Raw genomic sequence first — 25,129 nt, 5'->3', positions numbered from 1 at the left:
TAGTAAAACACTTAAGATAAAACTAAAAAACAATGAAGTTACAAAAAAAAACAATGAATAAAAACTTATTTTTCTTTATGTAATAAAACCGAAACAGCAAAAGGAGAAAACGTTAAAAAAATATCTTCTCGTCTTCTTAGTGGTTATAGTTCTGACTGCCGACAGAAACTTTGCTACAGTTTGTCCAATCTCTATCTATCAAATGCCTTTCCACATCCCTCCATAACCACTGACAAGCAACGAAACAATAATAAATATCTAGAAATCCAGATAACACCAATAGTCAGAAAATATTGATATTATTACAGTTTTTCTCTACATTAATAACAGTAATCTGTTTCTTCTTCATCTTCTCTCTCTCTCTCTCTTTTCCGCGTGGTGTGCGTGTTACTTCATCAGTGCTTCAACTACATATGAATCTCGAGTCAATCCATTCGCCACCTCTCCTCACTCCCCATCTCTAGGTTACTCTCTCACTCTTTCTCTTTCCTTTTTTTTTTTTAAATTTAATTATTGGGTTTTTACTTGATTTACAGCCAAAGGGTCTCTTGTTATGCTTAAGATCTCGTGCAAAGTTCAATCCTTTTTGTTTAAAAAATAAAAATAAAATTCAATCCTTTCACAGTAACCAGAACTGGGTTTGTCTTTAAAACTGTTTTTTTTTTGTGATAATCAGAAGTGGGTTTGTTCTCAATTTTGTTTTTAATGTTTTTGTGTTAAATACGTCCAATTTGGGGAATCTTATGTTGCTTCTACAGTCTCTAAAGGTTGAATCTTTGATGTACTTCCCTTGTTTATAACCTGACTTGTACTTCAAAGCTTCCATTTTTATTCAATTTTAACAGTAATCAAACTTTTTATTTGTGTATTCTAGGTTAAGTTCTGAGATACAACAAAGTAACAGGTCATGGCAACAATTAAAGATATTGGTATAGCAGCAGGGATAAACATCCTCACTGCGTTCATTTTCTTCATAATCTTTGCTGTCCTGAGGCTTCAGCCATTCAACGACAGAGTTTACTTCTCTAAATGGTACCTCAAGCGGTTAAGAAGCAGCCCTGCAAGTGGAGGGTTTTTGAATCTGGACTTGAGAGCATACCTCAAGTTCTTGAATTGGATGCCTGAAGCTCTTAAGATGCCTGAGCGTGAGCTGGTTGATCATGCTGGTCTAGACTCTGTTGTCTACCTCCGCATCTACTTGCTCGGGTAAAGAAAGATTCAGACTTTTAAGTCTTACTGAGTCAAAACATCAATTGAGTTAATAGTCATTGTGTTTTTGTATACTAAGTATATATAAGATTACATAGCCTGGTGTGTCCTTGAGATTTGATATGTTTTAGGCTCACTGTGTCACCAGGAAGAGACTGTCCATAAGATTTGAGTCATTTGGTAGTAAATATTGTTTTTTACTTGGTTACATTTTATTTTGCAGGCTTAAGATATTTGCTCCAATAGCAATACTTGCATGGGCAGTTCTTGTACCGGTCCATTGGACTAACCACACGTTGGAGATGGCTAAGCAGTTAAAGAATGTAACTGCAAGTGATATTGACAAACTGTCTGTATCAAATATCCCAGAGTATTCAAAAAGGTTTGCCACTCATATTGTAATGGCTTACGCCTTCACAATCTGGACTTGTTATATGCTCATGAAGGAGTATGAGATAATTGCTAACATGAGGCTTCAGTTTCTTGCCTCAGAAGCTCGTCGACCTGACCAGTTCACTGTAATATATTCATCTCTTAAACTTACAACACAGAAACACTGATTGAACCTACCAGTTCACTGTAATATTCATCTTTTTTTTTTGTGACAGGTTCTGGTTAGGAATGTTCCTCCGGACCCAGATGAAACTGTAAGTGAGCTTGTGGAGCATTTTTTCCTAGTCAATCACCCTGACCACTACCTCACACATCAGGTAATAAGATGACTTGACCTGACCTTTTTATATGACTATTTTCTATTCTTTCTTTAATTATTTTTCTGGAATCATTATTAAGGTGGTATGCAATGCAAACAAGCTAGCTGATTTGGTTGATCAAAGGAAGAAGCTGCAGAACTGGCTTGACTACTATCAGCTCAAATACTCTAGAAATAACTCTCAGATCAGACCTATGGTGAAGGTACTTAAAAAGTGATAAACTAGGATGTCTTGTTATGTTACAATTATGTAATAACTATCTTCTCTTTTAACAAACACAGCTTGGTTGCCTTGGCTTGTGTGGACAAAAAGTTGACGCAATTGAACATTACATGGCTGAAGTTGATAAAACATCTAAAGAGGTATATACTTTGTGATGATCTCTTCTGGTTTACCATTTGTGTGCCATCTAATGCTCCTTATTGTTTATAGATTGCTGAAGAAAGGGTGAATGTGGTGAAGGATCAAAAGGCAATCATGCCAGCATCTTTTGTGTCTTTCAAGACCCGTTGGGCTGCTGCTGTCTGCGCCCAGACCACACAGACTCGAAACCCAACCGAATGGTTAACTGAATGGGCCCCAGAGCCACGTGATGTGTTTTGGGCAAACCTTGCAGTTCCATATGTTTCTTTGACTATAAGAAGATTAGCTATGAGTGTAGCCTTCTTCTTCCTCACCTTCTTTTTCATCATCCCTATTGCATTTGTACAAACTCTTGCTACCATTGAGGGAATTGAGAAAGTTGCTCCCTTCTTGAAAGTCATTATCGAACGGTGAGTTCTCTCCATACATTCATTGTTCTCGTTCTTACATGACATTTGATTGTCTTTTCCCTTTTGTTTTGCAGTGATTTCATTAAAGCGTTGATAACAGGTTTGCTATCTGGTATTGTGCTGAAGCTTTTCCTCATCTTTCTGCCATCCATACTGATGACCATGTCCAAGTTCGAAGGCTTTACAGCGATTTCATTGCTGGAAAGACGATCAGCGTCTAGATATTACATATTCAACTTGGTGAACGTCTTTCTTGCAAACGTTATCACTGGAGCTGCGTTTGAGCAGCTCAGCTCTTTCCTCAACCAGTCGCCAAATCAGTACGCATCTCTCTTACTTTCTTGTTTGTGCTTCTTTCTTCTCTAAAGGGTATCTTTCTTTCTCAATTTTATGCAGGATTCCTCAGACCATTGGTGTGGCGATACCGATGAAAGCAACCTTCTTTATCACATATATAATGGTTGATGGGTGGGCAGGAATTGCAGGAGAGATTCTCATGTTGAAACCTCTCATCATATACCATCTCAAAAACGCTTTCTTGGTGAAAACGGAGAAAGACAGAGAGGAAGCAATGGACCCCGGAAGCATCGGTTTCAACACAGGAGAGCCTCAGATACAGCTCTACTTCCTTCTCGGTCTTGTCTACGCTCCTGTGACACCAATGCTTCTTCCTTTCATCTTAGTCTTCTTTGCACTTGCTTACATTGTCTACCGTCATCAGGTATATTATAAAACAAGTAGTTTAGTTTCTTTCTCTCTTCTGTTGATTTTAAAGAAACTTTGTAACATTTTATTTTATTTGTTTATTATCAGATCATAAATGTGTATAATCAAGAGTATGAGAGCGCTGCTGCGTTTTGGCCAGATGTTCATGGGCGTATTATAACGGCATTGATCATATCTCAGTTGCTTCTGATGGGTTTGTTGGTCACAAAGCGTGCTGCTATGGCTGCACCCTTTATCATCGCTCTTCCAGTGATTACCATCGGTTTCCATCGCTTCTGTAAAGGCCGTTATGAGCCCGCCTTTGTCCGTTACCCCTTGCAGGTACAGTTTCTTGTAACATATCTACTATGGTTTGGTCCGGTTCCTTACTTGTTTGTAAAATCTGTTACAGGAAGCTATGATGAAAGATACGTTGGAAAGAGCAAAAGAGCCGAACCTGAACCTGAAAGGCTACCTGCAAGAAGCTTATGTTCATCCTGTTTTCAAAGGATGTGATGGTGATGATGATGACGACCACAGTGTGCTTGGGAAGTTGGAGAGTGAAGTCATCATAGTGCCAACAAAGCGCCAGTCCCGGAGGAACACTCCGGCTCCAAGCAGGATCAGCGGCGAGTCTTCACCGTCTTTAGCCTTAGCCGTTATTAACGGTAAAGAAGTCTAGTCAAGGATTTGTATAAAACAGCTTATATGCATACTAAAAAAGTATGAACATGGTGTGACATGTGTGGTACATATAAGCCTACTTTTATATGTACATAGAGAACGTTTGGTCATTGCTTGATATAGGTTTGTGTTTGCTGAGACGTTGATGTGTTTTCATGTTTTATAATCAAAATTTCGATGGCTTTTTTTTTTCAGAATATATCGTCTTTTATTGTAGAATATATAGTTTGGTGAAATAAGAAATTCCATGTGGCAAATATAAATAAATCAAAATTAGCAGAAAGAAAGACAACGCAAAAGAAACTTGTGACCAAAGCAACTCCAGTTATTGTCTCTGTATAGACTTCCGCTACGGACAGAAGTTGGAGACACAATCACTTCGTGGTCTGAGGCTTCTTAGACTTCTTTTTACGTTGTGCCTTTCCACTACTTGTAGAAGGTGGCGATGGTGTAACGTCTTGAGAGCTTTCGCTACAAGAAGATATATTGTCTTTGGGAACCTCATCAGAGACCTTGCAATCCTCCACGTCTGCCTTGGAAGTCACGTCTTTCTCCTCAGGCACCATCTCTTTACGTGCCTATCAAGAAGGAAGATTAGGTTTAGGTTTATCATGGTACGATGAGGCTAAAACCCTTGAGAGAAAATTAGTGAATACCTTTTGCTTTTTGTTTTTCTTAGCTGCAGGGAGGCTGATCTCTTCTGAAACGGCGGCGGAAGGAGGAGGAACGCAGAGCTTTTCGAGCTCTTGGATAAGGGCGGTGACGATTGGCTTAGAGCGGATGGCTTCTTCTTGCTCCTTGTTGAGTGTTTTACCCTGAGAAATAGACTCTTCCATCTCAGTGATTCGGTTGTATTTCTTGCGGTGAGTACGGAGACGCTTGCTGATGAGAGCCATGACTTGTTGTCCTTCTGTGGCGGCCATGGTGTCAATATTAGGGATGTGAACGTTTGAGAAAGATCACCACCCACGGAGGAGCAAGAAAAAGTAGGATGGAACCTAGGTCTTTTTGTAGGTATGAGAACAAAGATACATCTTACCAGATACATATATATATATAGGAGAGACCTTACTGTATAATAATTAATAACAAATATTTCTATAGTATATTTTGTATAATTCTAGATCTTTCTATAGTTATTTCCATTTATCACAATTGTTTTACCAAGAAAGAAGAAAACTAGCTATTTTTTTTCCTTATCTCTGTGAATTACTTTTTTGGTTCTAAGTTTGAAATAGTAAACCTTTTAGTGTTAATCACATTTCCTTTTATTGTATAGTTTATAAAATTATAAACATCTCACAGAACACAAACATCACAATTGTTTTTACCAGGAAAAAAAAGAAAACTAGCTATTCTTTTAATTCTTCCTTATCTTTGTGAATTTAACCACATTCCCTTTTCGACGGCAATCACATTCCCTTTTATTGTATAATTTAAACATGTACTTTTGACTATTTGTATATAATTTCAAGTATTCTAGACAATTTAAGAATATCATGTATATTTTAAATGATTTTTAATATACACTAAATCTAAATATATAAGTATATTAATTATATCGGATACATTTGGATACCCGAAATATTTCGGTTCGGATCGGATTCGGTTTCGGTTTTTTAAATACCAAAAATTTAAATTCATTCGAATATTTAAACAATTTTGATTCGGATTTGATACTATTTTTTGGATCGGATTGGGTTCGGTTCTTCGGATTCGTTTTTTTTGCCCAACCCTACATCCCACACAACACATTTATACGAGTTTACAGCACTAACTTTTCCTTTCTTCTTTGTCATGGCAATCAGGTCGAACGTGACCAGAGAAAATGAGAATGATAAAAATTAACTCTTGTTCTTCAATTTGTTGTAAAGCGTGTTACACATAAACTGGTTCATCTCATGATAACAAATCTTTTTATTACTTATTTAACATATGTTATAAAGTCTGTTACATATATGCTTGGATATATCTCAGGACTACCAAGCTTTATTTGCAAGAACACTGGCTGCGTAATATCGATATTATAAACTCTCATTTTGATTAATGATATTCACATACTTATCAGAAAAGAAAAAAAATGTCGATATTATAAAAGTTGATCTGAATCTTTCGAATCTTAAATCATAGCTGGTACCGTATGACTATAGTATTGATCACTTTTATACCGACTCTAGAGTTGATTTAGTCATGTTATTATTCTTTTTTGATTTAGTCATGTTATTATTCTTAAATATCGGATTAAAGAGATGTCATTTTCATTGCTAGAAAGAAAAGCGTAAATCAAAATCTGAATCGTGACGTCTGAGTTGTTCTCTATGAAGATGCAGTTTGCAGAAGTGTTCTATATCAATTCGTGAAGTAGTACAGGAGATAGTACAGGCGTGTTTCATGAAGATAAATTGAATGCTAGATTGAGTTTTGTGATGTGCGTGAACTTGATGAACTTGGAAAAGGAAAAAAGATATGTGCTTGAAGACATATGGACGTTTTCCATAAGTAAAAGGAAGTTTACTTGAAGATGAAGTTTTCCATTAAGGTAAATGGAAAGTTACTTTATGTGTATTGGAAAAACTTGGAGAGCAAGTGGAAGACTTGGAGAGCGAGTTAAAGACGTGGAGAATAAGTTCTAGTCTGCTATATAAGGATAGACGTGCCTTATGAGAAAGCAAGATCTTGTATAGAAGAGTAAGAGGATCTCATTGTATATTGGTGTATCTGCTTGGTGTCGAAGCAGTGTCTGTAGTAGTTGTCGATGGAGTCTGATGTGGACTTAGTTTGGTGTCCTTGGTGTTGACGCTTTGTGTGGTGGAGTTAGCCATCGTGTGTGGAGCTCGTGGATAGCTTCGTGTGTGCTTGGGTGATCAAGCTTGGTGTCATTGGTGTGCGTTAGGTGCTGACGTACTTGGTGAAGTACTTCCGAGAAGTGGAAGATCGAAGTCTAGACTCAGGAGGAGTTTAGCAAAGGAGGTTTCATTGAAGAGGTCTGTGAAGATTGCAGCTGTAGAAGACAGTGTGCTCTGCCGTGTCCGGATGGGATCTTATTTATTCATAATCTTTGTAGATTGCTCCTTAGAAAAGAGTGGTAGACCCTCGTGTGTGTTAGACCATATAGCAATTGTAGGTTGCTCCTTGTTCTAAGTCAATGAAATTTGGACGAGGTCCCGGGGATGTAGGAAACGAACCCCGTTAACAAACTTTGTGTGCCATTTTCTTTCTGCACTAGTTTTTGTCGCTCTCTCTACATTAACAAGTGGTATCAGAGCGGGTCACCTAAGTTACTGGTGTGATCTGGGAGAGTCAGGACAGAAACTTGTTTAGAAAGTAGAACAAAGTTTGATTTAAGATTGATGAAGATGGCGTGATGGGATTTCTTCATAGATTTGGAAGGTGCTGATCTTCGAGTTGGTTTTTGACCATGATGTGACTCATAGGGGGAGATTGAAGACGTGGCTTTCAAGCCATTTATGATGAGTGCACATGCATAGTCAAAAAGGGGGAGATTGAAGATGCAATTTGCAGAGGTGTTCTGTATCAGTTCGTGAAATACTACAGGAGGTAGTACAGGCGTGTCTCATGAAGATGAAACTGAATGATAGATTGAGTTTTGTGATGTGCGTGAACTTGATGAGCTTGGAAAAGGAAAGAAGATATGTGCTTGAAGACATATGGACGTTTTCCATAAAGTAAAAGGGAGTTTACTTGAAGATGAAGTTTTCCATTAAAGTAAATGGAAAGTTACCTTATGTGTATTGGAAAGACTTGGAGAGCAAGTGGAAGACTTGGAGAGCAAGTGGAAGACTTGGAGAGTGAGTTAAAGACGTGGAGAATAAGTTCTAGTCTGCTATATAAGGATAGACGTGCCTTATGAGAAAGCAAGATCTTGTATAGAAGAGTAAGAGGATCTCATTGTATATTGGTGTATATGCTTGGTGTCGAAGCAGTGTCTGTAGTAGTTGTCGATGTAGTCTGATGTGGACTTAGTTTGGTGTCCTTGGTGTTGACGCTTTGTGTGGTGGAGTTAGCCATCGTGTGTGGAGCTCGTGGGTAGCTTCGTGTGTGCTTGGGTGATCAAGCTTGGTGTCATTGGTGTGCGTTAGGTGCTGACGTACTTGGTGAAGTACTTCCGAGAAGTGGAAGATCGAAACCTAGACTCAGGAGGAGTTTAGCAAAGGAGGTTTCATTGAAGATGTCTGTAAAGATTGCAGCTGTAGAAAACAGTGTGCTCTGCCGTGTCCGGATGGGATCTTATTTATTCCTAATCTTTGTAGATTACTCTTTAGAAAAGAGTGGTAGACACTCGTGTGTGTTGTACCATATAGCAATTGTAAGTTGCTCCTTGTTCTAAGTCAATGAAATCTGGACGAGGTCCCGGGGATATAGGAAACGAACCCCATTAACAAACTTTGTGTGCCATTTACTTTCTACACTAGTTTTTGTCGCTCTCTCTACATTAACACTCTAAATTCATTTTCTTAGCAGTCAACGTAGAGAAGACAAAAGTGCATGCACTGGCTATTACACTAATAAACGAAACAGGATGAAGCTTTTGAGAAGTAAAAGCAAATCTAGTGATCTAGAGGTAATTTTCCGAAGAACTAGTTGAGGAAAAGCAGAGATAGAGGTTTTGATTTTGTTTTCTATTGTACTACATCAAATATGCAAAGACTTAACACCATATTTAAAAACAAAAATATTGATCTCACTTACTTAATGATGTAATATGATTGTAACTCGTTGAAATCTTAAAAAAAAAAAAACCCAACTTGATAGAGATGTCGAACGTCTTATTTAGTAATAGAGATAATATTGTTCTACATCGTTGAGAACTTGAAATACTAAAGAGAAAATATCGCAAGAATCGCTACAACAGCAGAAACAATATTAGCAGCATGGCTAATGAAGCTGAAAACTTTCATCCACCACATTTTTCCTTCTTCTTCTTGAAACAGAGATTTGTAAAATTTTAGAAAGATAAACTAGAAAGACGTATCCAGGCTATTTATAGAGGCTAAACAAGTAATGTGATGTTCTGTTGATATTCTCAGTTTCTGGAGAATTTTTTTAAAAAAAAAAAAAAATGTAAAACACATTAATTCTTACATCGTAACTTGTTTAGCTTTAAATATGGAACCTTTCCAACGTAAAGCAAGATGAAAAGTTCATAGTGTTTGCTTTTCTCCCTGTTATAGGCCTTTAATTACTATGAACCCAAACTATTCTTATGGTAAGCCCAAAATGATCCGGACTCATGTGTGGTCCAACAAAGTATTTTTTTTAGTAGATTAGGAATAATATTTACAACTAGATCATTACCCGCTCGACCGAGCGGGAGTCATTTTGTTTTTATCTTTGGTTTTACTAAATGTTATACATGATCGTCAATGTGTATTAATATAAAATTTTGATAAATAACAATGTGTACTAATGTGTTTAAATAAGCAATGTGTTTAATTACTAAATTTGATTTTTAAATTTTAAGATAACGTAAAGTAGATTTTTTCTGTATTATTTAAAATATATAGTGCTATATATTTTGTATTTTCAACATTTATCATACAAAATTTACATTGGGGTATTATTTATATGAAAATATGCATAACATAATATATTTATATATTATATAAACATATGCACATCCGCACGGGTTTTATTTTTAAAATGTATTATATATTGTTTAGTTTTATGTAGTATCGAGTTTGTATAATTAAATTTTGTGTTTAAAGAACAATATCAAAAATGTCTTTCGTATGTAAAAATAACATTTTGCAAGCGCGAGTTGTGTCTTTTTATTGTAACACAAAATTTTATATAAAACTTATGTTTTTTTGTACATTACGAAATTTAATTTTTTTTAAAATAATTATTATGTAATTTCAAAGTGAATTTTATCTTTGAGGTCTAATATATTTTGTGTGTAATAGTTCAAAGCATTTTCGATATATATTATATTTCAGTTTGGTTTGTTTTTAGTATTATTGTATAAGTATAATACTATACAATATTACTATATTCTATACAATATATGAAGCTATGTGTTATTTGTTTTAGAAAGTAGATTAGGCCCAACGTAGTTATAAGAATAGTCATATCTTTATGTATGTGTCTATGACTTATCTACCTAATGTTATTCGTACTAATAAAATTAATATGACCAGTGAAAGTATACTGATCAATTTAAAATGAATTGTATAGGGTAATTATAGAACGATTAATATTTTTAGTATTCTTAGTATATATCTTATTTAAATCGACATGTAATAAATGTAAAAATCATATATGGAATATGGACAAAAAGAAGAACTGTATTTAAGGAAATACATCAATGCAAAGTTAGACTATGGTACGTATTATATATCAAGAATGAGACATTTAATTTTAATATATGAGGTCCAGTTTTAAAAATCTACCTAGAAGAAGTTGTAATGTTCCTGTTTTAATAAGATAGATTCCTAAATGATAAAAAATAAAAGAATAAAAAAGAATCTATCTATAAATAAAGAGTCTTTCATTATAAAACGAGATTAGTTTTAAATATTTTTCAAATTTAAAAATGATTATGTTTATTATAATTATGTGTGTATTCGACATGTAACTATTAGACAATTTTATGGAAAGAGAAAATGGTCTAGATAACACTAACCCAAGTTTTTATTCTCAAACTAACACTCAATGTTCAAAGTCACAAAAATAAGTTTCATTAAGGGTGTTATATACTTTTATGCCCTCTCTTTGATTGAGTAAACAAAAATGTGAGATTTCGAAATCTCTGTCGTCGTCTCCTTCTCTGCAAGAGTCGCCGTCTTCTTCTCCTCTTCGTCGTTTCTTTTTCGTCGTCGTCGTCTTTTCCTTTTCATCGTCGTCGTCGTCCGTCGTCTTACACACAAGTTTTTAAGAACAAGACAATTGGATAAAAGCCTGCTGACATATTCATCACCACCTAGGTATCTGATAGATACAAGACTGAACTCCTTGAGAAATAGGAAATACTTGATTGAAGAAGAAAGATCAACAAAAACCACTTTTTTAAGTTTCAACTTCACAAGCATCCATGTACAAGCTTTTAGGAAGGATGGTTGAATTTGTAAAAGAAGATCTGTCAATCTCGATAACTAGCTCACACCCTCGATAAGAAGATCTCACAATCTCGATAACTTTCTTCCGTGGTATTCCAATCGCCATCATCGTATACAAGCCATGGCATAAGCATCCATAGAAATTGCCACCATTTGAACAAAACCATAGTGGTCACAATATCTTTAGTAGTAGGCAGAAAAGGCAAAATCGTCAAAAGCAGATGTTCAGGCATATGAGTTATCCTATCCATCAGAAATCCGATTTCAAATTCCCAAGCTTTCAGCTTCTGTAGACAAAAACATTTATGTCTTTAATAATTTTCTTGTATAACTTTGGGCGCTCGATAAATATTGGCCTCTAGCCACTGGCAGAGCCACTTTAGAGGGAAGGGTGTCAAGTAACCCATATGAAATCTATATAATTTAGTTTTAGGCTTATTTTAGATCGTTGGTATTGTGTTAAAGTGATGAAAAACTCAATTTTGACCTACATGTCTTTTTTTGTAAAAAAACCTACATGTCTTCGGTTCAAGTTTCCATAGTGATTTACCTAATCTAAATTATCATGACCCATGTAAAGCTAAAATCTAGATCAGCTACTGACCGGCTCTAGTCCCCAAATTTTTTGAAAAAAATATAGATGAAATTTCAAGGTCGGCCCTTTCTAGAGATGGTGGATCTGCAATTTATTAGAGATTTTACCTTTTACTAATTCATGGGAAATGTTTTCAATTTTTTTTCTAATTCAATTAAAGTACTTTTATTTAGACTAGGAAATTTAAGATGCTAGCCTGTACCAACAAAAGTTACTAAAGAGTTAAGAGACACCAACAACAAAAAAATTAGAATTTGAATCTATTTATGAGCGGAAACATATCTTATTCATGTAACATGGCCACAAGAAGCAAAATTGGCCTAAAAGGTTTCTACTCTAATTCAGTATGTGGGTGTGCGTAAGTTCAACAAGCTACTCACTCGAATACCTGGATCTCTAGGAGCCCAACGTCCTTGGCCCGTATCAAGCACACATAGTAAAGCTCGGAGACATCCCTGCGACTGTGAGAACTATGAACGCAGCTCCAGCCCCAAACACGCCTTTCCTTAATAATCGTCAAGAAGACAGAAAAAGTCATACCAAATTAAGATTGCGAGAATCTTTTTTGATTAGTTTATCGTGGGATGATTTGGACAAAATTAGGCGACTAGGTGAAGACTTTCTTTATTAATTTCTCTTTGGAAAACAAGTTTTTTTTTTCACACGCTTCAGTTTTTTTCTAAGCTTTTTAAATATTAAATTCCTTAAAAATATGTATGCTTGCTCCATTTTTTGAAAGTTTTTCAAAAATTCAAAAAAAGATTCAGACATATCGAGGGTGATTCAATTCACGAAGAGGATGACAGTTTTAACATATACTAAAATTTGAGACAGATTAAGATAAACAAGCTTATTTACATAGGTAAGTTTAATTAGTTCTACTCTAAACACGGCTTTCTAATTGGTTGTGTTGAACAATTGCCGAATATTGAGATTGCTTAATCTTGAATTTATATGTAATGACAGTAAGTTGGTCTGAATCTTTAGTATCTAGTCATCTAGATATGTTGCTGGTTTGGATTTTTGATTAGTGTGATAGTAGAATTGCTCAGTCATTGCAAGACTTTAGAGTTGGATTAGTGTGATAGTAGAATTGCTCAGTCACTGAAATTCATTACTTGGTTGAGAAGCATATATGATATATCAGAGAGTGTCCCCTGAGTTGTTTTTATTACAGTAGTAACAATATACGTAATAAGATGAAGTTTTAGAGAATTAATTATGAGCAAAGAGTAAAAGCCTCGTACGATAGAAGTGATTGAGGGAGAAAGCGAGAAGGAGATATGGGCAGTTTCTTTTGTTTTTCTTTATACCTCGATTAGCAACCATATGAAAAAGACTCAAGGAAAGACATATTGCAAAACAAAATATATGATATTTATTAAATAATAGAGGTAATATGGATCTACCTCACTGATATCTTAAAGAAAGCAGAGAAGTAGAACTTATTTAATAATAGAGATAACTAGATTTTGACCCGCGCTTTGGAAGCGCGGAATATTTTACGATAATAAATTTCACTAATAACTTAACAAATATTTTGGTAATTTTTAAAGAGTGTGTATTTAAAATATTTTTGCATTTAAATCAATGTTTTTAAATTCAACCCGATTGTGATTATATCCGTTAATTCGGAGATCTGACAATTCAATTTTGGTTTTTAAAATATTCATATTAAAAAAATCACTAAACCTCGAGACTAACCGATTGAACTGATGGATGACTGATGGATGACCGATATGTAATCTTATAATCCAAAATTTAAAGTTCATTATTTTGCAATTTATGAAATTATGACGTTTCTACAAAATTTTAAAGAGAAAATGATAGATATAAAATAACTAAGATTAATTACTGTATTGTCCGGAAACATTGATAGTAGTATAAAAAATATATTGTTTGGAAACATTGATAATAGTATAAAGAAATAAGTATATTGTTTGGAAATATGGATAGTAGTATAAAGAAAGTAACATTAGTGATTTAATGTAGGTTTAACTATAAAATATAAAAGTGTATTTAATTTTAAAACTTACAAAATAAATGTTAGGTCCAACAGAATGTTTCTGTTTTAATAAGATAGATGTTGTTCTACATCGTTGAAAATATGACAGACTAGAGGATCGTAATTAATCCGGCTACAGCCACGACAACATTAGCAACAAGGACAATGAACCTGAGAACATTCACCCACCACATTCTTACTTCTTTTGCTTCTTGAAACTATTGTTAATAAATTTTTAGAGTGATGAAACGAAATGAAGTATCGAGGGGACTATTTATAGAGGCTAAACTCTGAATTAACAAGTAATTTGACGGGGGCTCTTGAGATTCCCAGTTTCTTCCTTTAATCTGAAAATTCCTTTGTCCGGACGAAGTAGTCCAAGTGGTAAGGACGGGCCTTGGTGGCAAACACCATCCGGGTTCGATCCCCCCATGCGGAAACTACCCTGCTTCACTCTGGACATCAAAGCGGTACTGGGTTCGATCTAGCCCAGGTAAAGCCCTCCCGAGTGAAGTGGACCGCTGTCTGACCGGACCCAGGGATTGACCCGCGAAGCGGGGAATCCTGGATTATCAAAAAAAAAAAAAAAAAAAGAAAGCGTCAATGAACCTAAAACACAATAAATTCTTCCATCGTAACTTGTTTAGTTTCGATAATTGAACGTTTCCCATGTAAAGTAAGATGAATATTTTTTTTTTGACTGAATAATTAAGATGAAGAGTTTATGCTGTTTTTTTTTCCAGTATAGACCTTTAATTCATATGAACCCAAATAATTCAAGTTACAAAAAAAAACCAAATAATTCTTATGTTAAACCTAAACTGATCCGGACGTATGTGTACTTTTAATACATGTAGTATTATTGCTCGTCAAAGCTTGTAATTCATTACTAGTATTTTATTTTACTTTGTTTTATACTTTTATGTTTTTAATAATCTGGTTATAAGCTTTCCAAAACCAATTTTGGTAGGATACATTTACATAAATAATACTATTCTTTCAGTTTGTGTCACAAAATAGTATTTAAATATTTTTCTCAGAATAGTATTTATTTACGAATAAAAATATTAAATCATTACATCCAAAACCCTAAACCGCTTCATTTCCTAAATATTAAATTCTAAATTCTAAATTCTAATTTAAACTCCAAATTTAAATATATAAAATATTTATTTTTCAACCTTTATAAATACTCTATCCATATAATTTTAAATGGTGTTCTAAGAAGACATTTTTGTTTCATTTTAAGTGATGTTTTCAAATTTCTAGGTGAAAAGTAAATATAGTTTGATGTTTTTGATTATTGATATTCTGCAGTATGATTTTTATTGGTTAAGTACCTGTAATTATTGTTATTTTTAGTCAAACGAAAAGATTGAATAAATGTTTGTAATTCTTTAATCGACGTGCAAAAACCTTAAAACTCAGTTATTTTGGTGCCATCGGAGATCGGCTGAAGAAAAAAAAATTTGTCTATCCGAAGTCATAAACAAATACTAAAATAATTCTACATGTTTAATATATTCACAAAAAGTATTAGTTGATGTAAAGTCTATCTTTATCAATGATGATATATAGGGGTCGATGTTCGGGTATCTGTTTGAATTTGGTTTATGTTTATTTGGCTTTTAGATTTTTAGAGCTAGATGACTAAGCTCTGTATGAATATTTATAAATTTTGGTTCATAATCGGTTCAGATTCTTGCAAGTTTGTTTCAAGTTTGGTATCCAATTAATTTATATAAACAAATTCAAAATTGTAATATATCATATTCCATAAAATCCAAATTTAAAATAATATAAAACATATAAATTTAAATAATATATGTTAAATATGTAAAACTGATATAAATTTGGCTCAGTTTAGATATTTCAATGCATATAGCCAGTAGGCATTTGGGATTTTTCGGTGCTTTTTTGGGGATTGTTAAATACTTAATTTTAGTTATTTAAGTATTTTGGATAATTTAGAGTATTTTTAATATTTCATAAAAAAAGTAAATCTTAAAATAATTAATTACATATTCTACTTCATATAATTTTAAATATCCAAAATATTTTAGTTCGTATTGAGTTCAAATTCCGTTTTTTCAGATACTAAAATTTAGACTCTTTTAAATATTTTACTAGGTGGTTTACAAATTTGCGGATATAAACATTGTATAAAAATTATACATGCATTAATAGTTATTATAATTATTTTATTAGAACTATATGTTTTATATATATATATTATGACTTACATAGAAATTTTTTTTTGCAACTGGTTATAATAGAAAATAAAGTCAGTATATTTATTTTATTAACTACTTTTTAACAACATACTTCATATAAGCTATGTTCTTTTGGGAGACGCGGACGCAGCGGCTTGCGGTTAAATGTTATAACTGTTTTTTGTTCACGCATCTGGATCTGTAACACCGGCGGCTGTGCTTTTGCCTTTCAAAAATAATCGCAGCAACATGTAACTGCCGCTACTTTTTTAAGGGAGTCTGTGACGATACCGGAAAACTTTAGCGAAAATAAATCCAGCGTCAACTTGATTAATTTTCCACCATTTTTATTTTATTTTGATGTTTAGTTTTTAGCCGAAAGCAGCTGCGTCCGCGTCTTCCAAAAGAACAGAGCTATAATGTATAAATAAACTATTAGTGCAGAAAAATGATGGAGTGCAAAAAAAACGATGGAGTATTATATAGAATCTATAGTTGATACTATAAATATGATTATGTATAAGAATATATAAATAGTTTAAAAACTAATATTAATTGGTTATAGGATTGTTTTTTAGATTTGATTAAAATAAATAAAAATTAAAAATCATTAACAAATGAAATTATAAAGATTTTTTTCAAAGTGTCTATTGTATCACTTTAGTGACTTTTCAATTAATATACGAGGATTAATTTCAATTCAAATTTTGCTATAACTTTTTGTGTTTGTTTGGTTTGATTCTTTGGGTCCAGGTATATTTTGCCTCAACACGCGTACTGGACAAAAATAAAGATAACCGTTAGACCAACAAACGACTAAGGTGATGATTGTTTAAGTGGTTTTTGGCTTTTAGTTTTTGGTTTTTGGATTTTAGTTTTCTGTTTTTAGATTTTGGTTTTTAATTTTTGGTTTTTGTTTTTGCTGTAGATTTTGGTTTTTCAAAAATCTTGAATGGTGATATTAGATTTTGGTTTTTGGTTTTCAAACTGAAAAATAAATTATTAAAATAAAATATTTCTTCTAAATACAATAAAATACAAAATATTATTATTATCACTAACAATAAAATTAAATTTAAATTTATTTAAAATAATTATAAAATAAAAATTAATGGCTCTATTTAAAATAAATTTAATTTATATCTCAAAAAAATACAAATTAATAGTTAGGCTGTTATATATATTATAAAAACAAACTTAAAATAATTATGTTTTTAAAAGATTGTAAAATACATAAAATTATGTAATTCAAATATTTTAACATAAAAACTAATAAGATGTTTTTTAAATAAAACATAATTAAAATAAAATAAATCTATAATGATTGTAAAAAAGTATTAACTGTATATAATTTTATTAAAAAACTTTATATAAATTTATAATATAGTATATAAAAAGAAGTGAAAATAAAACAAAACCACGTACACTGTTCAAAAACCAAGAAAATGTGGTTTTTAGCTTTTGTTTGAAGATAGGTAGTTACTTAGAAAATCTAGTTTCCCTACATTTTAGGGAATCCATTTTCACAAAATCTTGATTGGAAAAAAATTGGTTTTTACAGAAACAAAAACCAAAATCTGTTTGAAAAACCATAAACAATCAACCTCTAAAAGTCTAAAAGAATAAAAAATACGACGTCGTAAACTAAAAATAACGAAACGGCGTCGTCCTAGTAACCATCTTCTAAAAGGGAGGTTCAAATAGAACGAACACACTTATCTAATTATCCTCCATTCGTCTCCGGCACAAGAAAAGCCACAGAGACAATGAGCTCTCATCAACTCCTCCAATTTCGCTCCGACCCATTCGTCCTATCTCACTGTTTCCCCCTTATTCGTCCCACCAACTCTCCAAAGCATCCCTTTCACAGTCTCCCATTCCAACGTCGCCTCTCTCATCACGCCAGAGTCAGGAGCTCGGCGAAGAAGAAGAAGACGACCCAGTGCAACCTCAAAAATGAAACTCCGTCGGTTGATTCGAAAAGGGTCTATCCGTTTCACGAAATTGAGCCCAAGTGGCAACGTTACTGGGAAGACAACCGTACTTTCCGGACACCAGACGATGTCGATACTTCGAAGCCCAAGTTCTACGTCCTCGACATGTTTCCTTATCCAAGGTCTCTCTCTCTTTATATCACTAGTTTTCTATAAAGCTCACCGCTTTGACTAATTGAGAGGCTAAAGTTCACTACTTTGACTAATTGAGAGGCTAATTCAGCATAAAGTTTTGAGCTTTGTTGTGGGTTTTGTGGTTAAAGATGAGATTTTTGTTTGTTTGTGGGGTTCTTGTCTTCAGTGGAGCAGGACTACATGTGGGGCATCCACTGGGTTACACAGCAACTGATATTCTAGCGAGGGTTAGGCGTATGCAAGGTTACAATGTTTTGCATCCTATGGGTTGGGATGCTTTTGGTTTGCCTGCTGAACAATATGCTATTGAGGTCCCTTTTCTCATTACCATTCGTTTTTAATACCTTTGTGGGTAAGCATTCTGAGTCCATTTGTAATCTACATTGCAGACAGGAACCCATCCAAAAACTACAACATTCAAGAACATTGACCGCTTTCGTTTGCAGGTAGTGGCATTGCTTTCAACTTAACACTAACCTAGAAAATTCAGTGTTTTGATATTAGTTGGTGTTGGTAGAATTATTAACTTATGCTTAGTTATGTCCAATAAAGTCTTATGCTTGGGGGCTTGACCAGGACCCACCCTGCGTGTTTGCTTAGGTTTACCATGAGAGTAAGATCCGTGGACCACTTGTTTCCTGATTCTTTGTTCTGGTTGCAGCTCAAATCGTTGGGATTCTCATATGACTGGGACCGAGAACTTTCTACAACAGAGCCAGACTATTATAAATGGACACAATGGATCTTTCTTCAGCTTTATAAGAGGGGTTTAGCATATCAGGTCAAGAAAGTCATTGTCTAGTTCATAATTTAGAGAAAAAAACTGTGCATTTTGTTTGTAGAAAAGTTCGTTGAAAGCTCTTTTGTTGTAATAATCTCAGGCCGAAGTACCTGTCAATTGGTGCCCGGCTCTTGGGACTGTTTTGGCCAATGAGGAAGTGGTGGACGGTGTTAGTGAGCGTGGTGGCCACCCAGTTATAAGAAAGGTAATATCATTTACCGGTGAAGGAATATTATTACAGTGACATTGTTTTTTTTCCTCTGTTTTGAAACTTCTCATGGATTTTACAGTGACATTGTTTATTACCAAGCAGCCCATGAGGCAATGGATGCTGAAGATTACTGCCTACGCTGATCGTCTTCTAGATGATTTGGACGAGCTTGAGTGGCCTGAAAGTATAAAGGAGATGCAGAGAAACTGGATAGGAAGATCTGAAGGAGCTGAACTGAATTTTACAATTCTTGATGGAGAAGGCCAAGAAACTGACAAAGGGATTACAGTTTACACCACCAGACCAGACACCCTTTTTGGAGCAACGTATGTTCAAACTTTATGATTCAAAATCTAAAATTGTGATTCTTGCTTGTCTTTATATGATCCCCTTCTTCGTTTTGCAGTTACATGGTTGTGGCACCAGAGCATCATTTGTTATCCTATTTTGTAACACCAGAACAGAAACAACAAGTAAGTTTTGTTTCTTCTTCTTCTCTTTCCATTCTTCATTAGATTCATGAGTCCTCACTTATGGTTGCAGGTTGAGGAATACAAGGATTTTGCGTCGAGGAAAAGTGATCTTGAGAGAACAGAACTTCAGAAGGAGAAGACAGGCGTGTTCACTGGATGCTATGCGAAAAATCCAGCTAATGGGGATGCTATTCCCATATGGGTAGCTGATTATGTTCTAGCAAGGTAACTTCGTTTTTTTTTAACATCTTACATTGCTTTGAGTTGCGTTTGTGTGAAACAGAGTTAACTTTGTTATATGTGACAGCTATGGAACCGGAGCAATCATGGCCGTCCCAGCTCATGATACTCGGGATAATGAGTTTGCGTTAAAGTATAATATTCCAATCAAGTGGGTAGTGAGGAACGAGGCAAGTTCAAGTGATGATGCTAAGCAGGTTTATGCAGGAGTGGGAGTTATTGAAAACTCATCAAGTGTGGAAACAGGACTTGACATTAATCAACTATCTAGCAAAGAAGCTGCTTTGAAAGTTATTGAATGGGCTGAGAGAACAGGAAATGGAAAGAAAAAGGTTTCATATTCATGTCTTCTCTGTTTTGGATAATGTGAAGCTTTAGCTCTTTGTTTCTTACCTTTTTATTGGCAGGTAAATTACAAGTTGAGAGACTGGCTATTTGCACGGCAGCGTTACTGGGGTGAACCTATCCCGATCTTAATCTTGGATGAGTCTGGTGAAACTATTGCGGTTTCAGAATCTGAACTTCCACTCACTTTGCCTGAGTTGAATGATTTCACTCCCACTGGAACAGGGGAGCCACCACTTTCAAAAGCAGTTTCATGGGTATGTTTTGCGGTTAGCTTTTTGGATACTTAAGATGGAGATGGAACATTTTTGTTATGATTGATTGCTTTGCAGGTGAACACTGTAGATCCTGCAACAGGAAAACCTGCCAAAAGAGAAACAAGCACTATGCCACAATGGGCTGGGTCTTGCTGGTATTTGTCTATTGATAACCTCTCTACTCTTCTTGATTCTTGTATTTTAAGCTTTCTTTACTAGGTTACTGGTGTGTTGAAGGATGTTGAGTTATGTAGTGAGAAACTAAACAAAAATTGTGTGATTTCTGCTATATTGTGTTCATGATAGTCATTTTTTTTTAATCTCCAGGTACTATCTGAGATTCATGGACCCAAAAAACCCTGAAGCATTAGTTGACAAGGAAAAAGAAAAGTGAGAGCCTTAAACAGAATGCAATAAGTTTTAGGAAGGTGATTCTTAAAAGTGTTGTTATTCTTGTGGTAGATACTGGAGCCCAGTAGATGTATACGTCGGCGGTGCTGAACATGCTGTTTTACACTTACTATACTCTAGGTTTTGGCACAAGGTATGTGTCCTTTGAAAAAAAAAACTCTTTTTCTTTTTAGCTTTCTCTTGATCAGAACTGCAAATCATGTTGCTGCATCATTGCAGGTACTTTATGACATTGGTGTTGTGTCGACGAAAGAACCGTTCAAATGTGTTATAAATCAAGGAATCATCCTTGGAGAGGTCCAGTATACAGCTTGGAAAGACCAAGAAGGAAATTATGTATCTGCAGAAGCTGAAGAACGGTTAAATGAGTATCAACAAGTGACAATCCCGGAAGATAAAGTATGATCTTCTTTCTCATTCACTAACTAAAACCGGTTTTGAGTCTATGTAGTTGTAACCTAATGATTTTTAATGGTTTTAGGTCATGAAGTCTGGAGATCATTTTGTTCTGAAAGAAGATCCTAGCATTCGTTTGATTCCACGCGCTTATAAAATGAGCAAAAGCAGAGGAAATGTTGTGAATCCTGATGATGTTGTGTTAGAGTATGGTGCAGATTCTCTACGTTTGTATGAGATGTTCATGGGACCGTTTAGGTAAAACTTCAATCCCATGTTTCTTTCTCAGGTCTATAACGTTTTCTCGGCGTTTACATTGCTGCATTTGCTTCTACTAGGGATTCAAAGACTTGGAACACAAGTGGGATCGAAGGCGTGCATCGTTTCTTGGCAAGAACATGGAGACTAGTCATCGGTTCACCACAATCTGATGGATCTTTCAAAGATGGCACTGTAGTGACTGATGATGAACCGACCCTTGAACAACTACGTTCTCTCCATAAGTGCATAGCTAAGGTCATCTCATACCTCCCAGTGTAATATTCTTCTGGTTTGTTTACTTCTACTAAAGTAAGATGTGTAATTTTGTAGGTGACGGATGAAATTGAGAGTACAAGATTCAACACTGGAATTTCAGGGATGATGGAGTTTGTTAATGCAGCGTATAAGGTTTGATCTCAAGACTCTTATACAAGTCAGCTTCATGCACTGATCCTTGCTCTTGTTCTTTCTCATTAAACAGTGGAATAATCAACCTAGAGGTATCATTGAGCCTTTTGTTCTTTTGCTCTCACCTTATGCCCCTCACATGGCTGAAGAGCTTTGGTCACGGTTAGGCCATTCGAGTTCTCTGGCCTATGAAAGCTTCCCTAAGGTACACAGCCAGTACATAACAGGTGAAAGTGGTTTACAGTATTTGATTTTTGACTGTTTTGGTCTTTATGCAGGCAAATCCGGATTACTTGAAGGACACAACTATTGTACTTCCGGTTCAGATAAACGGGAAGACAAGAGGCACCATAGAGGTTGAAGAAGGATGTTCTGAAGATGAGGCTTTTGCTCTAGCTTCACAGGACAAGAAACTTGAGAAATATCTAGACGGACAATCTATCAAGAAGAGAATCTATGTACCTGGGAAGATCCTCAATGTTATCCTAGATAAGACTAATGTCAAGGTCACTACAAAGTAGACAAACATTACTCAAAATCTCTTATAAAGAGTGTCAGATATGTTGGAAACAAACAAAGATTTGATTGATTCTTTTAGAGATTATCAGAGGAAACAACAACGTTGGCTACTTCTTTCCATCCATTTTGCCGAGCTCGAAGCTCCCACATGTAAGACAGTCTTCTCTGTTCGTCTAGAGCACCCTCTGACTTCTCTCTTGCTTGCTCACAAGTCTCCATCCCCATGCTGCACTTATCAGCTTCTTTCTGATACTGAGACGCTGCTTTCTTAGCATCTAGCAGCAACCTGTCTGCACGCCATTCATCTTCTTGAGCTTGTGCTTCTCTTAGCTTCAGCTCTTCAGCCACCATTTCTGTGAAACTACTCTCGCTCTCTTCACTCCCTTCCTCACGTCTCATACAATCTTGACAATGAAACAAGAACCAACATATGAAGTCCACAACGTTTTAGCGTTCTTACTAACTATAAAAGGTATTGATACAAAAACACTCACCTAAGAAGCTATGATTGCTCAATCCTGCATAAGAACACACACATCAGTAGTCGAATCTCATCGCCTGCAGAAGAGGAAAAGAAGGATGATTACCGTCAGGGATGGAGAGGAGAGGCTGAGAGGAACAGTCACAGACACAAGGAGGACAAGAGGAATGGAGAGAGTCTTCAATGGTCTCGTTGAGATGCCAATACAAAGAAGGTACTGCAATGTAAGCAAGGATGCATAGTCCCATTACCCCTGTAACTACCTTCACCGTCTTCTTCTGCCTTCTGATCATCTCTTTCTATCTATGCTTCAATCTCTCAGCAAATCAAAGCTTTTTTATGAATCTGAGAAGATTCTCCAGTAACTGATCTCCTTGAAATCTCCCACAAGTATTGGATCCATCCTAACTTCTTGTACTATTGGATCCTATTTTTAGCCATTATAAATGATGAAGTATGTAACTAAAAAGTATTTATGTATGTACGCAAATGATAAACCATGACAATTTGAAGTAATGTATAGTTACATTATTTGATCTGCCTCATTTCCTTGCTCAGAAGTTTCAACACAATGTGAAGTATGGTTATTCCAGTTCAACCAGTACAAACAAGTTTTTTTATAGAATAATCAGTATCCTGAATATAGATAACAAACTGAATAGCATAATTATTTTCTGACAGCACTTTGGTTCAGTTATAGTCAGAAGGGATTAACAAATCTCTATAATATTATTTGAAAAATCAGTTTTTATGTGTCGCGCTCAAGTTCTCACGATGATTGATTACAATGATACTCTTAATGAATCAAATATATCTAATTACTTTATTAAAAATATTTATTTTTTTCATTTTTATTGTTGTTTCCTTTTCTTTATATAATAAAGATAATTTATAATATTTTAAAACGAAAAATATATTTTAAATATAATATGATTCATTAAAAGAAAAGTTTACAAAATAATATTTTATTTCAAAGTAAAGAAATAATCTTCCATTGAAAGAAGATAATCTTGAACAAATAATATATTTTTAAAGTGATATGCATTTTATTTTAAATAAATCTGTTTTTATAATTATTAGAAAAATAGTTTAAATAACAGAAATAAGATATTTAATAAATAATCAATATTATTCTTTTAAGTTTAACTTAAGTTTCCTTTTTCTATTTTTGAAATAATTTTTATAATAAAATACATCATAAATTTGAAACGAAAATATTTTTATGTATAATGTGATTTCATAAAAAAATAAATTTCTCTTTTAAAATTTATCAGTTATGTTCTTATTATACTTTGTACTGATCATCACTTTATTTTTTTCTGGTTTTAGTTGCAAATTAACATATAGCATTTTTTTTTCAAAATAAAAAGTGTACTTATACATTCTAAGATAAATAGCGAGACTAATACAATGAATACAATTAGTTCGATTTGGTTGAATTCGATTAAAAATAGTTCTTTTAATTTGAATAAATATATGTAACACAATATATCCACAAAATAAGTAAATAGACCAATCCAATTTTATTTTTAAATCTAAAATCAAAATTTAGCAAAAAGTAATATATTATTATTTATATTCTTATTTTATACATATAAATTATAAAATGTCCGTACATAGATAGATAAATACGAAATTCTCAATAATATTATACATATACTACTCAAAAATTTCAATTAAGCTTTTTGTATTATTTATATGTATACATGATGTTTGAAAAGATTATTGTTGCTATTTTCATTGATGTAACTTTGAATCAACTAATAGTTAATTTTTACTATTTGATTCTCAAAACAACATGTATTAAATTATAGATATCTTAATTAAATATATATATATATATGTTTACAAATTTAAGACAAGAATTAGTTAAATGAAATAAAAAAACTAATCAAAATTGTAAAATGTAGAACAAAAATATTACGATTGAATTAAAAAAGTACATGTTATCCAGTACATCCGAATAGTAACCGAATAGATGAGATATTATACATTCAAAAGCATACATATATTTAAATAACATAATATTATTTAAAATAAATCATACATTTATTTAAATAACATCATATTATATAAAATAAATTATACATATCAACTACAATATAAATTATAAATTATTTAAATGCAATAATAAAATATTAATAAAATTTTATAATTTATTTACTTTATAAATATTAATATCCGTGCATGAGCACGGGAAAATCACCTAGTCATTAATATATACGTACTATAGGAACAACTGAA

The 25,129-nt window shown here is 33.9% G+C and overlaps 4 protein-coding genes across 8 annotated transcripts; 2 read left to right on the top strand and 2 right to left on the bottom strand.

The window, feature by feature from the left end:
- The first annotated feature begins 231 nt into the window (after nt 1-231).
- On the top strand, nt 232-4,281 carry LOC108847326 (protein OSCA1). 2 transcript variants are annotated; one of them, XM_018620536.2, is made up of 11 exons: nt 232-464; nt 875-1,206; nt 1,433-1,727; nt 1,818-1,919; nt 2,002-2,124; nt 2,204-2,284; nt 2,355-2,695; nt 2,770-3,015; nt 3,092-3,416; nt 3,509-3,742; nt 3,813-4,281. In XM_018620536.2, exons 2-11 carry the CDS (start codon nt 908-910, stop codon nt 4,080-4,082), a joined length of 2,316 nt encoding a protein of 771 aa, XP_018476038.1. In that variant the 5' UTR covers nt 232-464; nt 875-907; the 3' UTR covers nt 4,083-4,281. The 2 variants fall into 2 exon arrangements, with proteins under 2 accessions (XP_018476038.1, XP_018476039.1); XM_018620537.2 differs by lacking the exon at nt 232-464 and adding an exon at nt 540-767.
- A 46-nt stretch (nt 4,282-4,327) lies between these two features.
- Nucleotides 4,328-12,328, bottom strand: LOC108847327 (uncharacterized). Of its 4 annotated transcripts, none has more exons than XM_018620541.2 (3): nt 12,136-12,310; nt 4,741-4,994; nt 4,328-4,662 (listed from the first exon to the last, which is right to left on the bottom strand). In XM_018620541.2, exons 2-3 carry the CDS (start codon nt 4,978-4,980, stop codon nt 4,459-4,461), a joined length of 444 nt encoding a protein of 147 aa, XP_018476043.1. In that variant the 5' UTR covers nt 4,981-4,994; nt 12,136-12,310; the 3' UTR covers nt 4,328-4,458. The 4 variants fall into 4 exon arrangements, with proteins under 4 accessions (XP_018476043.1, XP_018476042.1, XP_018476040.1 ...); XM_018620540.2 differs by having other exon boundaries at nt 12,144-12,309; XM_018620538.2 differs by lacking the exon at nt 12,136-12,310 and having other exon boundaries at nt 4,741-5,334.
- A 5,362-nt stretch (nt 12,329-17,690) lies between these two features.
- LOC108847824 (leucine--tRNA ligase, chloroplastic/mitochondrial) lies at nt 17,691-22,517 on the top strand. The gene is made up of 19 exons (XM_018621168.2): nt 17,691-18,089; nt 18,269-18,413; nt 18,492-18,548; nt 18,764-18,883; nt 18,984-19,088; nt 19,197-19,420; nt 19,501-19,567; nt 19,638-19,792; nt 19,875-20,139; nt 20,215-20,409; nt 20,485-20,564; nt 20,737-20,799; nt 20,872-20,953; nt 21,040-21,219; nt 21,302-21,474; nt 21,555-21,732; nt 21,808-21,885; nt 21,959-22,090; nt 22,164-22,517. Exons 1-19 carry the CDS (start codon nt 17,740-17,742, stop codon nt 22,404-22,406), a joined length of 2,892 nt encoding a protein of 963 aa, XP_018476670.2. The 5' UTR covers nt 17,691-17,739; the 3' UTR covers nt 22,407-22,517.
- On the bottom strand, nt 22,449-23,308 carry LOC108847825 (uncharacterized). Its single transcript, XM_018621169.2, has 3 exons — nt 22,992-23,308; nt 22,899-22,922; nt 22,449-22,808 (listed from the first exon to the last, which is right to left on the bottom strand). The coding sequence occupies exons 1-3, from the start codon at nt 23,176-23,178 to the stop codon at nt 22,480-22,482; spliced, it is 540 nt and encodes a 179-aa protein (XP_018476671.1). The 5' UTR covers nt 23,179-23,308; the 3' UTR covers nt 22,449-22,479.
- Between the last annotated feature and the right edge of the window lie 1,821 nt (nt 23,309-25,129).

This window comes from Raphanus sativus, chromosome 3 (assembly GCF_000801105.2).
Source record: "Raphanus sativus cultivar WK10039 chromosome 3, ASM80110v3, whole genome shotgun sequence".
Taxonomy (NCBI): domain Eukaryota; kingdom Viridiplantae; phylum Streptophyta; class Magnoliopsida; order Brassicales; family Brassicaceae; genus Raphanus; species Raphanus sativus.
This window is presented reverse-complemented; position numbering and strand designations above follow the sequence as displayed.

Excerpts from the sequence above, each read along its gene's own strand:
- LOC108847326 (XM_018620536.2), top strand. The coding sequence starts at position 908 with ATGGCAACAATTAAAGATATTGGTATAGCAGCAGGGATAAACATCCTC. Across the intron at positions 1,207-1,432 it reads CTCCGCATCTACTTGCTCGG|GCTTAAGATATTTGCTCCAA; the intron begins GTAAAGAAAGAT and ends TTTATTTTGCAG. Across the intron at positions 2,696-2,769 it reads TTGAAAGTCATTATCGAACG|TGATTTCATTAAAGCGTTGA; the intron begins GTGAGTTCTCTC and ends TTTGTTTTGCAG.
- LOC108847327 (XM_018620538.2), bottom strand. The coding sequence starts at position 5,007 with ATGGCCGCCACAGAAGGACAACAAGTCATGGCTCTCATCAGCAAGCGT. Across the intron at positions 4,663-4,740 it reads AGAAAAACAAAAAGCAAAAG|GCACGTAAAGAGATGGTGCC; the intron begins GTATTCACTAAT and ends CCTTCTTGATAG.
- LOC108847824 (XM_018621168.2), top strand. The coding sequence starts at position 17,740 with ATGAGCTCTCATCAACTCCTCCAATTTCGCTCCGACCCATTCGTCCTA. Across the intron at positions 19,089-19,196 it reads GCCACCCAGTTATAAGAAAG|CCCATGAGGCAATGGATGCT; the intron begins GTAATATCATTT and ends ATTACCAAGCAG. Across the intron at positions 21,733-21,807 it reads TCCATAAGTGCATAGCTAAG|GTGACGGATGAAATTGAGAG; the intron begins GTCATCTCATAC and ends GTAATTTTGTAG.
- LOC108847825 (XM_018621169.2), bottom strand. The coding sequence starts at position 23,178 with ATGATCAGAAGGCAGAAGAAGACGGTGAAGGTAGTTACAGGGGTAATG. Across the intron at positions 22,923-22,991 it reads TCTCCTCTCCATCCCTGACG|GATTGAGCAATCATAGCTTC; the intron begins GTAATCATCCTT and ends GTTCTTATGCAG. Across the intron at positions 22,809-22,898 it reads GAGCAATCATAGCTTCTTAG|ATTGTATGAGACGTGAGGAA; the intron begins GTGAGTGTTTTT and ends TTCATTGTCAAG.